This window comes from Elephas maximus, chromosome 11, assembly GCF_024166365.1.
Source record: "Elephas maximus indicus isolate mEleMax1 chromosome 11, mEleMax1 primary haplotype, whole genome shotgun sequence".
Classification (NCBI taxonomy): Eukaryota; Metazoa; Chordata; class Mammalia; order Proboscidea; family Elephantidae; genus Elephas; species Elephas maximus.
In genome coordinates, this window is record NC_064829.1 from 54,700,737 (window position 1) to 54,717,880 (window position 17,144).

General features: G+C 41.2%; 1 protein-coding gene across 2 annotated transcripts in view; it reads right to left on the minus strand.

Moving 5' to 3' along the window:
• PSTPIP2 (proline-serine-threonine phosphatase interacting protein 2) overlaps positions 1-17,144 on the minus strand; it is an 87,844-nt gene that overhangs the window by 20,929 nt on the left and 49,771 nt on the right. For both annotated transcript variants that reach the window (XM_049900576.1, XM_049900577.1), the window contains exons 4-8: positions 16,449-16,483; positions 11,716-11,822; positions 5,232-5,294; positions 1,820-1,918; positions 1,191-1,236 (exon numbers count right to left, since the gene is read on the minus strand). In XM_049900576.1, coding sequence (XP_049756533.1) covers positions 1,191-1,236; positions 1,820-1,918; positions 5,232-5,294; positions 11,716-11,822; positions 16,449-16,483 — 350 coding nt within the window. The remainder of the gene's footprint in view (positions 1-1,190; positions 1,237-1,819; positions 1,919-5,231; positions 5,295-11,715; positions 11,823-16,448; positions 16,484-17,144) is intronic.

Here is a 17,144-nt window from a genome sequence, read left to right on the forward strand (position 1 = left end):
CAGCAAGACCACTCCTTATCCCCCATGCGGACCACCGTCACCACTCACACGTGAGGCAGCAAGACCACTCCTTATCCCCCATGCGGACCACCGTCACCACTCACACGTGAGGCAGCAAGACCACTCCTTATCCCCCATGCGGACCACCGTCACCACTCACACGTGAGGCAGCAAGACCACTCCTTATCCCCCATGCGGACCACCGTCACCACTCACACGTGAGGCAGCAAGACCACTCCTTATCCCCCATGCGGACCACCGTCACCACTCACACGTGAGGCAGCAAGACCACTCCTTATCCCCCATGCGGACCACCGTCACCACTCACACGTGAGGCAGCAAGACCACTCCTTATCCCCCATGCGGACCACCGTCACCACTCACACGTGAGGCAGCAAGACCACTCCTTATCCCCCATGCGGACCACCGTCACCACTCACACGTGAGGCAGCAAGACCACTCCTTATCCCCCATGCGGACCACCGTCACCACTCACACGTGAGGCAGCAAGACCACTCCTTATCCCCCATGCGGACCACCGTCACCACTCACACGTGAGGCAGCAAGACCACTCCTTATCCCCCATGCGGACCACCGTCACCACTCACACGTGAGGCAGCAAGACCACTCCTTATCCCCCATGCGGACCACCGTCACCACTCACACGTGAGGCAGCAAGACCACTCCTTATCCCCCATGCGGACCACCGTCACCACTCACACGTGAGGCAGCAAGACCACTCCTTATCCCCCATGCGGACCACCGTCACCACTCACACGTGAGGCAGCAAGACCACTCCTTATCCCCCATGCGGACCACCGTCACCACTCACACGTGAGGCAGCAAGACCACTCCTTATCCCCCATGCGGACCACCATCACCACTCACACGTGAGGCAGCAAGACCACTCCTTATCCCCCATGCAGACCACTATCACCACTCACACGTGAGGCAGCAAGACCTAAGAAGATGGTGGCTAGAAACTGCTGCCTCATTTGCTTCTTCCCAGTTTTCCAGATTCTGATATACTCACTCACCCCTCCCTTCCTTCCGATATGATACATCTGCCTAATCCACTGTATAGCCACGTATTCCTTATTGTAAGACATATTAAATTACCTCAGAGACACATCTAGGATAATATAAACCTCACCACCAACCCTCCCCCATTTGTGGGAGCAGCCCCTCACCAGAATCCTCTGCTGCAGTCTTCGATGTTGCCAGTTTCACAAAAAGCTGTGGGACAAAAAAGCACAAGGGGTTGGGAATGCTGGGCCAGGTTTCCATAGACAAAACAGATATAAGAGCAGTGACTAGGATGAGACGAGGTCTAGTCCAAGTCCTTCCTACATTTCCCTGATGAGAAAATCATTCAACTTGCCCTCTAATCTTACCGCCATTGGATAATATTCATAAAGTTTCTTGCCCTATGACTTCCTAAAGATATATCCCTGCCCCCTGGTTGCTGACAGTTTTGATATCCATGTTTTTATAAAATTATAATCCACCCCAACAGAAGGTAGCCTGGCCACAAAGAATACATGAGCTGAGTTTTGCAGAAAGATGAAAAACATCAGAATACATCGCCACCTTTTATCCTCCTACCCTTTACCCCACGGCCACATTTCTCTAGCTCTTCCCCCAGCCCCAACAATGTGATTAGGGTTTTTCTGGTTCGGGGGACCCTAAAAGCCCGAAGGAGCTTAGGGTGCATGTCCATTCCTTACTGAAATTTTTAATTGGCTTTAGCCTGGTCTATGTAAGTCTCAGATTTTTCAGGCCATCAGCCCTTGAATAACACACATTTCCTTCCAGGTACCTTTTCTTGTTGCTTTGGGTTCACAAGGTTGGCACTCCTGTGGACAGCCTGTTCTGCTTCATCCTTGTCCTGGCATTTCTGTTCATAGTTCTTCTTTGCCTATGTTGTTAGCAACCAACAGATGAACAGACTGTAACCTTGAAAAGCAGCCACCCTAGCCCACCAAGCCTGGCACAGAACACAGCACTCTATTGGGGTTGAGACAGCCACTAAACCTTGAATTCTTAGCAGGAAGACACTCATTCTTACTCATCTTGAAAGGTCTCTGTAGCCCTTTTCCAAACTACGTGAAAAGACAAACCACAGACTAGGAGGAATTATCTGTAAATCACATATCTGACAAAGGACTAGTATCTAAGAAAATATTTTTTTTTAAAACCTCTCAAAGCTCAAGAGTTAAAAACCAAACCATCAGAACATGGGCAAAAGACATGAAGAGACATTTTACCTAAGAAGATAAACAGCAAATAAGCACATGAAATGATGTTCAACATCATTAGCTATTAGGGAAATAAATGCAAATTAAAACTACAATGAGATATTGTTACACACCTGTAAGAATTGGCTAAAATTTTAAAAATAAGAACATGAAATGCTGGCAAGGAGGCAGAGAAACTGGATCTTTCATCCACTGCTGGTGGGAATGTGAAATGGTACAGTCACTCCGGAAAACAGTTGGCCATTTCTTAAGAAGCTAAACATACAACTACCATATTTCCCAGCAATTGTACTCCTGGGCATTTATCCCAGAGATAAATATTCACACGAATTCTGTACACAAATGTTTATAGCAGCTTTATTTGTGATATAAAAAAACTGGTTATTCCAGATGTCCTTCAGTGGGTGAATGGTTTAGACAAACTACACTACATCTAAAACATAGGATACAACTCAGCAATAGAAAGGAACCAACTATTGATATACACAACCACTTGGATGAGTCTCCAGAAAAGTATGCTGAGTGGGGAAAAAAAGACAATCCAAAAGGTTATATACTGTATGATTCTATTTATATAACATTCTCTCTTTTTGGGGGGGGAGTGTAACAGTTTCATTGAGATATAACTCACGTATCATACATTTCACCCATTTAAAGAGTACAATTCAATGGTTTTTATTATCTTTACAGAGTTATGTAATATATAAGATTCCTGAAATGACAAAATCATGGAAATAGAGACTGTTAGTGGTCACCAGGGTTGAGGAGGGGACAGGGACCAAAGGAAGTGTGCGTGGCTTTAAAAGGGCAACATGAGGGATCCTTGCAGTGATGGAAATGTAGTGTATCTTGATGATATCAATGTTAATATCCTGGTTGTGATATCCTACTTGGTTTTGCAAGGTATTATCACTGGTGGAAAGTGGGTCTGGGTACAGGGGCCCTCTCTGTATTTCTCACAACTGCATGTGAATCTACAATTATCTTAAAATAAAGTTTACTTTTAAAAAAGGGTCATTCAAAAAAGTTCTCTGGACTGTATTTGCAACCCTTCTGCAATTTCAAGATTTTTTTAAATAAATACATTTAATTTTAAAAAAGAGATTGTACAATCCACCCCCTCTAGCACTGAATTTTTTTTTTTTCTTAATGCCCTTTTTTTTCTTTTTTTAAACAAGATGGATAAAAGCAGATAGGACCACCATCCAGGGAAGATGAGTGGTACTAAAGCCTAGCAACATGGAAAGGAAAGAAAAAAAAACACATGAAACTGCTTTGTTGCTTCTGTCTCCTCCAGAAAGGAAAACTGATTCTCAAACTGGGAAGGATATGAGAAATGGCTTTAAGAAAAACAGAAACCCATGACAAAATAAGAGATGTTAAAAGTTCACCAGACCATGGAGTAAGTTCAGATTTCCAGGCCTAGGTAGGATATGACAAATTACAGAAAGAAACCTCAGATAGCCTTGGAGCACTTTAGTAATCTTGGGGCAGGTGCAGAGAAAGGGAGAAATGTCAGAATACAAGATACCCTGGTCTAATACCCAAAATGAGGCAAAATGTAGAGCCTGGAAAACTGAAACTTGACATCAAACCAAAAAAAGTGCAGAAGATATTTCTGAAGTTATTTTTGAGACCTTAGAAAAATTACGTGGCAATTGCTATAGAAGGCATAGGTTCATTAACTCAAGTATTTCTGCGGTAACACCGTATCTGCTTTCCTGGGGGAAAAAAAAAACCAACCTCAAGTTCTGCAAAATTTCACACTGTTTAACAGCTTACGGGAAAGTAAAATTTAAAGTCTAGCCTTCTTCCTTAATCTTTTTTTTCACAGGGAAAAGTGTCTTTATAGCTTCTTCATCTGCTTTTGCTGCCAAGCTTAACATGATGGAAAGCACGGCTGTTCTCAAAGCCACTATACCAGCCACTCCTTCACTAAAGGAAGGTTCTTCCATAGGTTTTTCAGCTTTTCCTTAAGGTCATCACACAATTAGCCTTTCTTTTTAATTGTGGGAAAGCTTGCCGTACATTGCTTCAAAACATAAATGTCTAGGGGGGAAATCATATATTAACCAATACTATTTCTCTATCACCTGACATCATTCTGTATTTATCAGTCATTTATGAGGAGATCTGCATCACAGAAAAATTCATTGCAGAACAGATGTGTATGCCATAAACATTGGTGAGATTTTCTTTTTGGACTGGGATACTGGATCTATGTCACAGTCATAGAGTATCTTTATAATACCTCTGTACAAAGATGGAGTCATTGATGTTCCAACAAAAGCGTTCATTGTATCTAGAGAAGAATGGAGTTGCAACAGACAGAAGTGAAGTCCCTAGCAACTTGTATTAGCTCTGTCTTATTAAGCCTTTTTTGTAAATTACTTAATGGAATGCAGGCTTTTACAATTTGCAGATACCATAAGAGAAGTCACTCAATAAAATAATTGAGAAATCAAAATTTAGCAGTCACAGAGAAAAAATTCAGCAAGATAAATGACCTCATATAGTTTATATGCTTTTGTGCCTTGGCCCAAAATATTTAAATTGACTTGCTATACTTGTCTAGGTTACCAAAAAGACAACATTGATGTCATCCTTCCAAGGCCTTTGAAAAGAAGGAAAGCTAAACCACTAAAGGTCGTTTTCTCTAAAACACTGCACTGGTAAATAACATGATTGGAATGCTATTTGAGTGGGAATATGCTTATATAGGAAACCCTGGTGGTGTAGTGGTCAAGAGCTCCAGCTGCTAACCAAAAGGTTGGCAGTTTGAATCCACCAGCCGCTCCTTGGAAGCCACATGGGGCACTTCTACTCTGTCCTATAGGGTCCCTATGAGTCGGAATCGACTCTATGGCAGCAGGTTTTTGTTTTTTGCTTTTTTTTTTGGTATGCTCATATACAGCACAGGATTTCAGAGAATGTCACCATTACAAAAAAAAAAGGCAAGAAAGTGTGACTCACATCCATGGTTTTCTTGAATTGTAAGTTCCTTTGTTTATGAACAGCATCCATTATAAGCTCTGTCTGTGGAGAGAGAACAAGCACGATTAATAATGAAAACAGAAAATATTACTACCAGCTAATTGTGATTGCCCCTACGTGTCTTCCAGTTTGTCATACTGTGGGGGCTTGCATGTTGCTGTGATGTTGGAAGCTATGCCACCTGCCACCGGTATTAGGATACCACCAGGGTCACCCATGGCAGACAGGTTTCTCCTGAACTTCCAGACTAAGACTAGGAAGTACAACCAGAATGTCCTTAGAAGCAAGGATGGCGAGACTGCATCTTACATACTTTGGACATGCTGTCAGGAAGGATCAGTTCCTGGAGAAGGACATCATGCTCGGTAAAGCAGAGGGTAGCAAAAAAGAGGAAGGCCCTGAATGAGATAGACTGACAGACAGTGGCTGCAACAATGGGCTCAAGCATAATAACAACTGTAGGCATGGTGCAGGACTGGGCAGTATTTCATTCTGTGGTACATAGGGTCACTATGAGTCAGAACCAACTCGACAACACCTAACATCAACAACAACAATTGTGATTGAGGGCTAAGTCTTCAACATGGATTATCTCATTTAGTCCTCACATAAGGTAGGTATGCTATTTTTAAGCCCCATTTTACAAACTAGGGAACTGCAGCACAGAGAGGCTATACAACTTGCCCAGGATCTTAAGGCTAGTAATGGTGAGGACTGCCTTTGAACTTGGGCAGTCTGACCCCACAGAGATTCCTTAATCACCTTAGAGCAGTCTCTGCAGTAAATCAGGACTTAAGAAACTTTGGTTTCTCCCTGAGGGAGCAGGAGAGGAGCAGTGGGATGCAGACCTCAAATTCTCATAAAAATACCAGACTTAATGGTCTGATTGAGACTAGGAAGACTCCGAAGGTCATGGTCCCCAGACCTTTTGTTAGCCCAAGATAGGGATCATTTCCAAAGCTAACTCTTCAGACAGGGATTGGACTGGACTATGAAGTAGAAAATGATAATGGTGAAGAGTGAGCTTCTTAGATCAAGTAGACACATGAGACTATGCTGGCATCTCCTGTCTAGAGGGGAGATGAGAGAGCAGAGGGGGTCAGAAGCTGGCCAAATGGACACGAAAATAGAGAGTGGAGAGGAGTGTGCTGTCTCATTAGGGGGAGAGCAATTAGGAGTACACAGCAAGGCATACATAAATTTTTGTATGAGAGGCTGACTTGATTTGTAAACTCGATTTGTAAACTTTCACTTAAAGTACAATAAGAATTAAAAAAAAAAAAAAGAAACTTTGGTTTCAAAAAGAGGTTTTAAAACTTTTGTTAAAGCACCGTTTATATTTTAAAAGGGGGTTGTTTTCTGTAAACTTATACCAGCACAGTTATCGGAGACTTATAAACGTTCGCTTCTATGATAGTCATCAATGATACACACTTGACCAGCAAGGAGCCCAGGCAGCATGAAAGGGATCGATGGCTGTAGGGCAGCTAAGAGAAGCTGTCCTGCTACTCTGTACTCCTTCCAATGCAGGAAAGGAGAACCTGGGTGGTACAAACGGTTAATGTTCTTGGCTGCTAACCAAAAGGTTGGAGGTTTGAATCCAACGAGAGACACCTTGGAAGAAAGCCCTGAAGATCTACTTCTGAAAAAAATCTGCCATTCAAAACCCTATGGAGCACAGCTCTACTCTGACATGCGTGCGGTTGCCATGGGTTGGAACTAACTCAAAGGCGACTGTTTTTTAATGCAGCAATGGTAGCCTCCTCTGTCACGTTCACCTGGGAATAATTTATCTGCTATTGTTGGGCGTTAGTACTTGTATTAGTCAAAATAACGGAACTAATAACAAATATACCTCTCAGATGCGATAATAGTTCTCATTTATCAAGCCCTTATTAGTGCTAGGCAGTTTTCCATGTGTTACAACTGTGAGTACCCTTGTCCCCATTTTCTTGATGGCAGGCTGATGTTGATTAATTTACCCAAGGTAACACAGTAAGCAAGTAGAAGAGCTGGGATTTGAATCTGAGAACCAGTGGCCTTGTTTCTAATCTCTACCCTAAATTACCATTATTCTTATGGTAGCTCTAGAAAACCAAAGAGAGATGTAAAAAATCGAGACATGCAAAAATTTGAAATGAGCAATGATATTGCTTTTGTGCAAAAACGCTACTGTACAAAATAATAACATTAAAAATGAAATTCAGATGTGGTTTCTTTCTTCTGGGTACATAAAACTAAGGTTTTTTTCTATTACCATAATACACAAACACGGTTGGATGGATTCTCAAGAAACCCAGATGGAATATTTGGAATGGCCTCACTTCAAATATGTCCTCAGCAAACCAGGCAGTGATCTTCCAGCCCACTGCAAGTGAGGGATCTGGAGGTGGCCATGCGCTTGCTAATGGGGAGACACCATAGACACAGAAAACAGAACTCCAATATGAGCCCCTCATGGAAAGATACACAGGCAGATCCTCAGAATCATAGGCCAGGGAGCTGTGGTTCACACAAGCCACTGAGTCTACCTGCCAGGAGGAGGGGCAGGGTTTATTCCTTTAATAATAATTTCTGATTTTCCCAGGTTACACAGACCAGGGTAATTAGTAATGTTGATCTAGTCCATGGTCCTTTCTAGTCGAAATATACACATTGTCATTCATCCATTTGGGGGCTGCTACTATTTTATAGTTTGTGGCACAAGCCTGGCCTCCTTCTCTCCAAGTCCCACATAACACCTGGTTCAAGCACCACCCAGGTGGCTGCGAAGCACCACCATTAGCCAAACCTCTTTTACTTCATAGTATACCTTCATTTGCCAGGGATCCTTCTGTCTTCAGGGATTCCTGGCAAATGAAAGTTGGCAGGATTCTTAGAAAGCAGCAGTCCAACCCTCTAACCTGGCAGGTGTGACCTCTGCTCAAGGCCACTCAATGAGTTAGTGGCCAAGCCTTTGAATGCCAAGCCCAGCTTTGTCTGCTACACCACTTTGATTTAAGTCTCTTCATGCCCATGTTTACTTATTGGGTGACCTACTCGTAATGACCCCAGGTGAGTCAAGGATTCTCTTTCAGGTCTCCTTGAGGAAGTGTTTCTAGGGCTCTGAGACTTTCTACTCAAACCAAGTTCAATGGAAATTTTATTGCATTTTATTATCGATAACACAGAGGAGCACAAAAAACATGATCAGCCTGCTATAGTGTGAGGAGAAGCAAGAGGGAGGGGAAAAGGAAAAAGAGATTTGCAAACTGTTGAAATAGCTGCTCTGTGACCCATTCGTCAGGCCACCTGCACTCAGACTGTATTCTGAAGACTGGAAGCATTGCTCTCTGTAAACAAGGAGGTTCCCTTCTTTGGAGATGGCTCTCCACAGATGGCACAAAATTCTGCTGTGATCGCTCCAATCTTAGCCGACATGATAAAACAGGATGTGGGGACCAGAGGAGAGAGTGGCTGGCCATGCGCTCTCTCTGCCTGCTAAGGATGTTCAGGCTGGGGAAGGAACCTGAGCACCCCCAAATGTCAAGGCCCCTGAGAATGGCTCCTAAGGCCCTCCCTACTCTGCCAATTCCCAAGAGAGACACCCTCATCTCTCACCCCTTCGCCTATCCTGCCTTTCATTCTGCCACTTTTAGCATCAACTTCACTGCCTCCAGAAGGGCTCCCCCAGCCCCATAGGTGAGGTTAGGTGTCCCCAGTGTACATTCAAGTGGCAACTTCATTCCCGTATCATACAAGGCTCATCACACTTTGTTTCAGCATTGCTATCTTGTGTCCATCTCTCTAGCCATACTCTAAGCTTTCTGAGGGAAAAACGGCCATGTCCACATTTGTTGAATGAGTTACTCTATCATAAACTTTCTGACCTGCCGTCCCACCCACAATTCCCACATTCAATTTACTAAACGAAACCAACAGAAGCTTTCCTTGATGGTTGGAAATAGCTTGATTTCCAGGAAGTGACAGACCAGGGCGTGTAGTGTTTGACCAACGAAAATGAGAAGTTAGCACTGATGACATTTTCTCCCGAAGTTTGATTTAAAGAAAACATGGCATCTAAGTACAAAAATGGTACAATTCAGAGTCTGCTGTGAGACAAGTAATAACAAATTTATTAATAAACTTTAGACTTCTTAAAGAAAGCTCTGAAGGTACTTCCCTGCTGTGGTAAGGAACACAGAAAACAGGGAACTTGTGTGAGAGTGGTGAATTGAGCACAAGCTACTATATTGCCTAACAAAATTCAGAGTGTAATTCTAGCTATGTGAATTTGAGCTCTGTCACTTGTTAGGAGGGGAAGTTTCAGAAGGCTTGCAAAATTAGCAAAACTCTCCCTTTGAAATGACTAGGGTTACCGATGGCTCTTGAAAACATGAAGAAATGACCCTCCTTCCCTCTTAGTGGAAATCATGCATGTATACTGTAATTCTCCCAGAGAGGTGGGCAAAGCTGAAAATGTCAGCTAAAAAGGGTTTGACCCTGCTCTGGGTTTAATATACATGCTATGTCTGCTCTAAAAAAGTGGCTAGGGTTTGCATGCAGCAACAGATGAAGAAGGAGAGTCAGGAATAGGAGGAGGAAATGGAATGTGTAGCTAACTGCCTCCATGAACAATTGCTTCCTTTGCCATAAGACCAGCTACCATTACTAAACATTTCAAGCAAAGATTCTATAGAAGAATCCTGATCAAAAGGGAGAAAATGCAGAACAGAATGTCAAATTTTCATGGAATCCAGACTTTCTGGAACCATGGAGGCTGGATGGACCCCCAAAACTATTGCCCTGAAATAAGCTTTAAACCATAAACCTTAAACCAAAAATATCCCCTGAAGTCTTCTTAAAACCAAACAATAGTTTAGCTTAACAAGTAAAGAATGTCCGCCTTGAGCACTGTGCTCTTTTAAGATCTATCTATATGGGATAAAATTGATAACAGCAACTTGAAAAATTAGGTAGGAAACTTAGAGGGCAATGAATTTATGTTAATGGGAGAGGAACAACTCAGAAAAGGAGGGCGAGAATGGTTGCACAAATCAAAGAATGTAATCAGTGTCATTGAATTGTACATGTAGAAACTTCAATTGGTGTATTTTTTGCTGTGTATATTCTCAACAACAGCAACAAAAAATAAAGTATAGTACAAAAAAAATTTTTTTTTAAGTGTTTAGGTCCATATGCACCCCTCAAACCTGATACATGAACCTGAAGAGTGTACACGAAAGTGCTTGTTGACATGGTGTCCCATGAATGTTAATTTCCTCTATTTCTTCTTAGTACAGGGGCATCACAAGTGCAGGCCATAAAACAAGAAAAGACTGTTAAAAGCAGCTCATGAAAAGACAGTAGATGTAAGGCAATCAGGCTTTTAAGATGCTGCCGCCCACCCCAGGTGCCAACTGGCCATCAAGGAAGCTGAAACTAAACCCTGACTTAGAACCCAAAATGCTGAGATTGACCTAAGGGTAGAATCAGCCTTAACAGCTGGCTATTTACTGCATATACACATTGCAGACAACCACCCCAAAGGATAATAAAGGGCCAGGATAAGGAAAAGATTTCCAGAAGGATCTCGAGAAAAAGTGAAGAAGGTTATCAAAAGTCCGTGCAGAGTTATCAGGGAGGCCTGGGAGTGGAATTTTTGGATGCCAGATAGGAAAGAGCTTGTCCCTGACATGAGGGCAGGGTTCCATCCCTGGAGACCAGATTAAGAAAGAGATTCTGGAAGGGCCCTACTTGGCCACAGTCCAACCTTCGTATACATGTTTTTTAGGAACTAAATAGAAAGGAGTCACCAAAGTGTCTGGTCTAGTCTAAGTAACACTTTAATATAAACCCGGACTTCTTTTCTCTATCCTTATAACTTCCCAAATGTTTGCCAGGTTTGTTAATCCTTGTTCACTCCTGTCTCCTTCCATATAGTGGGTCTGAGTAAAATACCATTGATGAAAAAGTGCCTATACATATCTGCTTTAAAGACAAAAAAGACTTAGAATGTCCCAGGAATTCCCCCATTTGGAAAATATAGTGGTTGGACTGCCTTATGGTCTCCAGGGAGAGTATGAGTCTCCTCCACCTCTTTGCCCTTCCCTCACTGCCCTTCCAGGTGGAGGAGGGTGGTCTGGGAGCCCCAGATTGGATATGCTAGACTCTACCAAAGACATAGTGGTTTTCCTTTCCAGCAAGAGGTTGAATAGCAGCAGCAGATATGAAAAGAAGAAAGCAGGCTGGGCCCCAGAATCCTGCAAGAATTTTAAAAAGGTGAACTGTCCTGGGATGCAGAATGGGCACAAAGGCATAGCCACATGGGTCTCCACATGGGTTCTCAAAAAGTAATCTTAGGTTAAAAGAAAAGCCTGGGTTCATGAGGGGTTGAAGATGAACCAAGGAGTTCACTAGACAAAAAAGCCCAAGATTTTCTGCAGGAGGAAAGGCAACATCTTAACACATATGCAAAACCAACCTTTTTCTGTTGTAGCTTTTGCTTTTCCCTGAATTCTTCCATTTTCCTGGCCTCTTCTCTTAGAGTCTGTGCAAGCTGAATGTGACACTGCGCCACATTGTCTACCTCTGCAAAAAGAATTTTTTAAAAATATAATAAACAAGGTCTATATACATCTGAATTCAAATATGCAATACAGTGTTAAAATGCCAGAGCAAATGATAAAATTAACATCACTTCATTTGGTCACTATTATTTAATGAACCCCTCCATGTGCCCACATTGCCTTGGTTACCAAGACCAGGGCTAGAAAATCTAGCTTAGCCTCTTACAACTCACACTGTCCAGGCCCCTCCAATGTTCATTCACTCATTTAACAGGTGTTTATTGACCTAGTGTACACTGATGGCTGGAAAGAACAACAGCCAAGGTCCCCACGCTCCTGGAGCTTATATCCTAGGAGGCATTACTAAGCCCACTGCAATTTCAAATTTGATCCTTGATTCTTATTAGATTGCCTCTAAGGTCCTTTCCATCTCTAACATCCCATGAGCCTGAGAGTTTGTGATGGTTAAGGTTCTGTGCTACCTTGGGTGGCCCATGATTCTCAGTGGTTTGGCAATTATGTAATGATGTAATTTGGCAAATCTGTAATGATGTAATCGTCCTCCATGATATGATCTGATGTGATCACAATCTGTTGTATGGGGAGTTTCCTCAGAGGTGTGGCCTGTATCCAGTATATATATATGGACGTTCTGGCAAAGCTCGCTTGCTTACTCTGGATCCTGCATCCGGCTTGTCATCATCTGACCTCCGGTTCGTGGGGCTTGAGCCAACTGCCTGCTGTATTACCTGCAGATCTTGGGATTCGGCAACCTCCGCAGCCTGTAAGCCAACAGCCTGCTATCTGACCTGTTGATCTTGGGTTTGTCAGCTCCTGCAGCTACATGAATCAGAAGACTCCAGCCTGACACTTGATGACAAACTTGGGACTTGCCAGCCTCTAGAACCATGCAAGCTATTTCTTTCAGATAAATATCTCTCTCTCTCCATATATATATATATATATATATATATATATATATATATTTCACTGGTTTTGCTTCTCTAGAGAACCCAGCCTAAGACAGTCATATACCAAAAGGCTCTCAATAATTATCTCTGGGTAGAAAGATTATTAGTGATTTTTTTCCTCTTATTTTCTTAGTTTTTTACAATAATCATGGCTTACCTTTATAACAAGAAAATAACCTTTATATTTTACTTGTTCTAAAAAAATTGAAACACATCATTAAAGTTAGAAAGACTGACAGATGTGATCTAAGAAAAAACCTTAAACTTGTGTGCATCATAATACCCATGAACAAGGTCAGAAGGTACATGGCATATGGGAAAAATATTTGTAATTTATATAGCAAAGGGTAAATAGCTATATTAAAAGGACTTTCACAAATCAAAAGAGAAAAAAGTGTATTCCTATATAGAAAGTGGTTAAAGAGTATGAAATTCACAAAAGAGTGGCTACAAATGGCTGGTAAACATTTGAAAATACATTCAGCTTTACAAATATTAAAAGAACTATAGAATTTAAGAACTAAGAAATACATTATTTTTTACCTTTCAGTTTGGAAAGCATAATTCTTACTATTGACAAGTGTGCAGAAAATGGCTCTGTTGGTGGGGAAAAAAATCAGTACAACTTTTCTGAAGGAAATTTGGCTACATGAATAAAAAAATTTAAGTGTAGAAAAATGAGGTGAATCTGTAAGCACTGAAATAGAAAGATATCTGTGATATATTAAGTAAAAAATCAAATTGTAGAGCAATAGGTATAGTATTTATATAAAAACTCATGTCTGTGAGTGTATATGTGTATTTGTGTGTGTGTGCAACAAAGAGAGTTGGAAATGCATAGAAAAAAGTCTGGAAGGATATACATCAAACTCTTAGCAGTGGTTACCATTGTGAATGGAAATGAAATTTAGGCTGGAATAAAATGTGACATACTTTTACCCTAGACACTTCAGAATTGTTTTGATATTTTACAATAAGCATGTATTAATTTTTAATTTTAAAAACTATTTTAAAAATATGATCTGAACTAACCCCATAGATTCTGAGCCACTGACATGGTATAAACCTACTTTTACATATCTATATATAAAATTTAAGAACCTAGAAATTTATCATTTTTTATCTTCAGTTTTGCAAAATTTTTGACAAGTGTAGGGGAAATGTCACTGTTGATGGGGAGATAAATCAGTAAAATATATTCTTATACATATATGTTTAATTGGATAAAAATGAAAAATGTCTGGAGGCACATTCACCAATAACAGTGCTTATCTCCGAGAAGTGGAAATTCAGGTGTTTGCTACTTTCTTTATAATTATCTCATTTGAATCTTTAAGATAAATACATGTTATTTTATGGTGAGAAAATTAAACTCTTTTTCTGAAGGGAAAAAAAGAAATCAAGTAAAGTAATAAGAAAAAAAACTTTTTTTTTCTTTTAGTAGATTCAGCCTATCCTAACGTTCTCTGGGGCCACACCATACTGGACTGGCTGTGGAGACAAGAAAAATGAAAAGAAAGGGAAAGATTCTATCACCCTGAGAAATGTATCCACTGACACTTTCTATGGAAAAGAGAAGATGAAAATTTATTCAACTACCATTTACAAAAGCCTAGAACAATTCTGACTGGCTGCAGAAACACTTTAAGCACATGTCTTAGATACTAAACCTTGTAAAAATTCTGAGCATGTAAGTAAAAAAGTACCAAGTACCAAGTATATTCTGGAGAACAGGAAGCCTTAGAGGCAGTTTCTTAATAACAGGCCTAGGAAATATAGGACTGGACAGGACCCTTTGAAGACCAGAGTGCTGACGAGGCTGGCGCAGTGCCAGAGCCCCACCCCTGATTTCCAAATTCCTGATTACCATCATATTAGAATAATCAAAACTAGATTAAAACCTGATGGCTGAATTCCAAGTCACACTTACGAGCAAAGGCCACAATCAGAAGCAGAAATAACTGAGAAACTAAGGAAGAATGGATGATTTGCGCCTTCCATTTTGATCTCCAGATAATGATATCAAATAATTAGCCACCAAACAAAAGTAAAGATGGCTACCTCAGGAAGAAGTTAACTCCTTATCCTCAGAAAGATGCAGAGAAGTAGAACTTCACCCCAGCAGAGTTGAACCATGATAATTTTATTTGACATTTGGAAAATCCGCAGACTTTCTAGTCTCTTTCAGAATCAAACATGACCATTCTCAAGAGGTATGATAAAAAATTTTTTTTATCTCCAATGGGAGGTAGTTCCCCGATGTTTTCAACTTATTTTCTTATTTTGAATGGGTATACTAGCTTATCATACCTCTTGAGAATGGTCAAGTTTGATTCATTGGAGACTCCTCTTAAATTGCTAAGGGAGAAGATCAGGAACAGAGCCCCATTATTTCTAGTTTCTAGCATCCTGCCCTTGGAAAGCAAATAATAAATCAATAAGAATTCCTAGGGAGACAAAAGGATGTGGTTCAACTACCTTGTTCTTTAAAAAAAAAAAAAAACCTTAAACATTCTTAGGCAATCAGCCTGGAAGATCATGAGTTCAATTTCAAGCATTGTTGATTTACAGTGCCTTTGAAACATCCAAGAAGAAATGTTAAGTAGGCAGCAGGATGCCAGACCTGGTGCTTAGAAATGTTAAGTAGGCAGCAGGATGCCAGACCTGGTGCTTAGAAAGCTCTAGACTTGAGGTATCCAACTGTACATTATCTGTGTAACGGAGACAGCTGATGCCATGGGTGAGGATGAGTTTGCTCAGGCAGACAGAGGAGGGCTAGCACCAAGCTCCAAGGACCTGCGACACTGAAGAGCTGGATAGAGGACAAAGAAAGGGGTGGAATACCAGAGGCGGGAAGAATCCGAAGGAGTCAGAAGTCAAGAAATGAAGGCATTTCAAGGAGCCAGAAGTCAAGAAATTAAGACATTTGATGCTGTACAACAGTGTCAAATGCTACTGAGTAATCTAGTAAGAAGAGAACTGAATTGCCCACAGGATTTAGTGACGTGAAGGTTACTGGTGTCCTTGGAGAGCACAGTTCCAGGTGAGTAGTAGGGCCACAGGCTAGACAAAAGAAGGAAGTGGGGAAACTGAGACCATGTTTCCCTTGATGCTTGTTTTAATTAAAGATTTCTTCTGGAAAAAAAATATTTGATGACATAGGAGAAATGGCAAGACACTTTCCCAATCTGAACCCGTGCAGACATGGCTCTGGGAGGACACCGCCAAGCATAAAAATTTGGGCTGGTAGACAACTCTGGCTGGAGAAGGTGGAGTGCGGACGAGTACTTAGGCAACTGTCTCTGAGCTACAACGAAGCAATGAAGATAACCCTCTAAAATACTGGTTCTCAAAGTGTGGTCCCTGGACCAGTGGAAATTAGCATTACTGGGAACTTGTGAGTCATGCAAATTCTCACGCTCCTTCCTCTTAAATCACAAACTCTGGGCTGGGGCCTAGCAATCTGTGTTAGCTACTCCGCTCTGAGTAAGTTGACCACACATCATGATGGGCAGGTATACACAGTTCTCCAGCTCAACTCAGCAAAGCTATTTCTCACCTTAGAAGTCACACTTTTTTTTCACCCAACATGAGATTGCTCTTCAAATGAAAACCCACCTTTGGTGACAGACATAGAGCTTGCCAAGGGCAGCAAATACACTTTAAAACTCACTTACGCTGCTTGAAGACTTCAAGAGCCCGCTTCAGAGTGCTAAAAAACAAGCACATGTATAATTTCAGTTCTGGAAATTGTCAACACAGTCTTATTATAATGCTTTTGCATACTTCTCTCTGCACACAACATATAGCCTACAGACTCATCTTTGCCATCTTAAAAGCACAGTAAAAGAGCAAAACTTCTATGTCCAGTTTTCCCTTATATGCTCAATTCAAGGTACGAGCATCATAAACTCTTTGCTGTCTGCCTGGGCTGGACCAGATGTCAAAACTCTTTGTGTTTCATTTTCCCCAACTATAATCCAGGGATTATGGTCCCTATCTCATAAGAATACCATTCATTCTTTAAGTATGGCAATTAGAAATACAAATTAGAGGTAATAAAAGAAGGGTTCAAATCCAGCTCCTGACAACCTCTCTTTTCATTCATTCAATCAATCATCGTATATTTATTGACCGTAAACTATGGGCCAGCCATTGTGCCAGATGTTGGTGATTCAATAATATAAGACAGACATCTTCCCAACCCTCAGAATCTAGTGAGAAGGCAGATACTAAACAAACTATATTAGTTTTCTATCATTGCGTAACAAACTATCACAATCTTAGCAGCTTAAAACAATACACATTTATTATCTGAAAGCTTCTGTGGGTCAGGAGTCTGGACATGGCTTAGCTGGTGATATGGATTGATT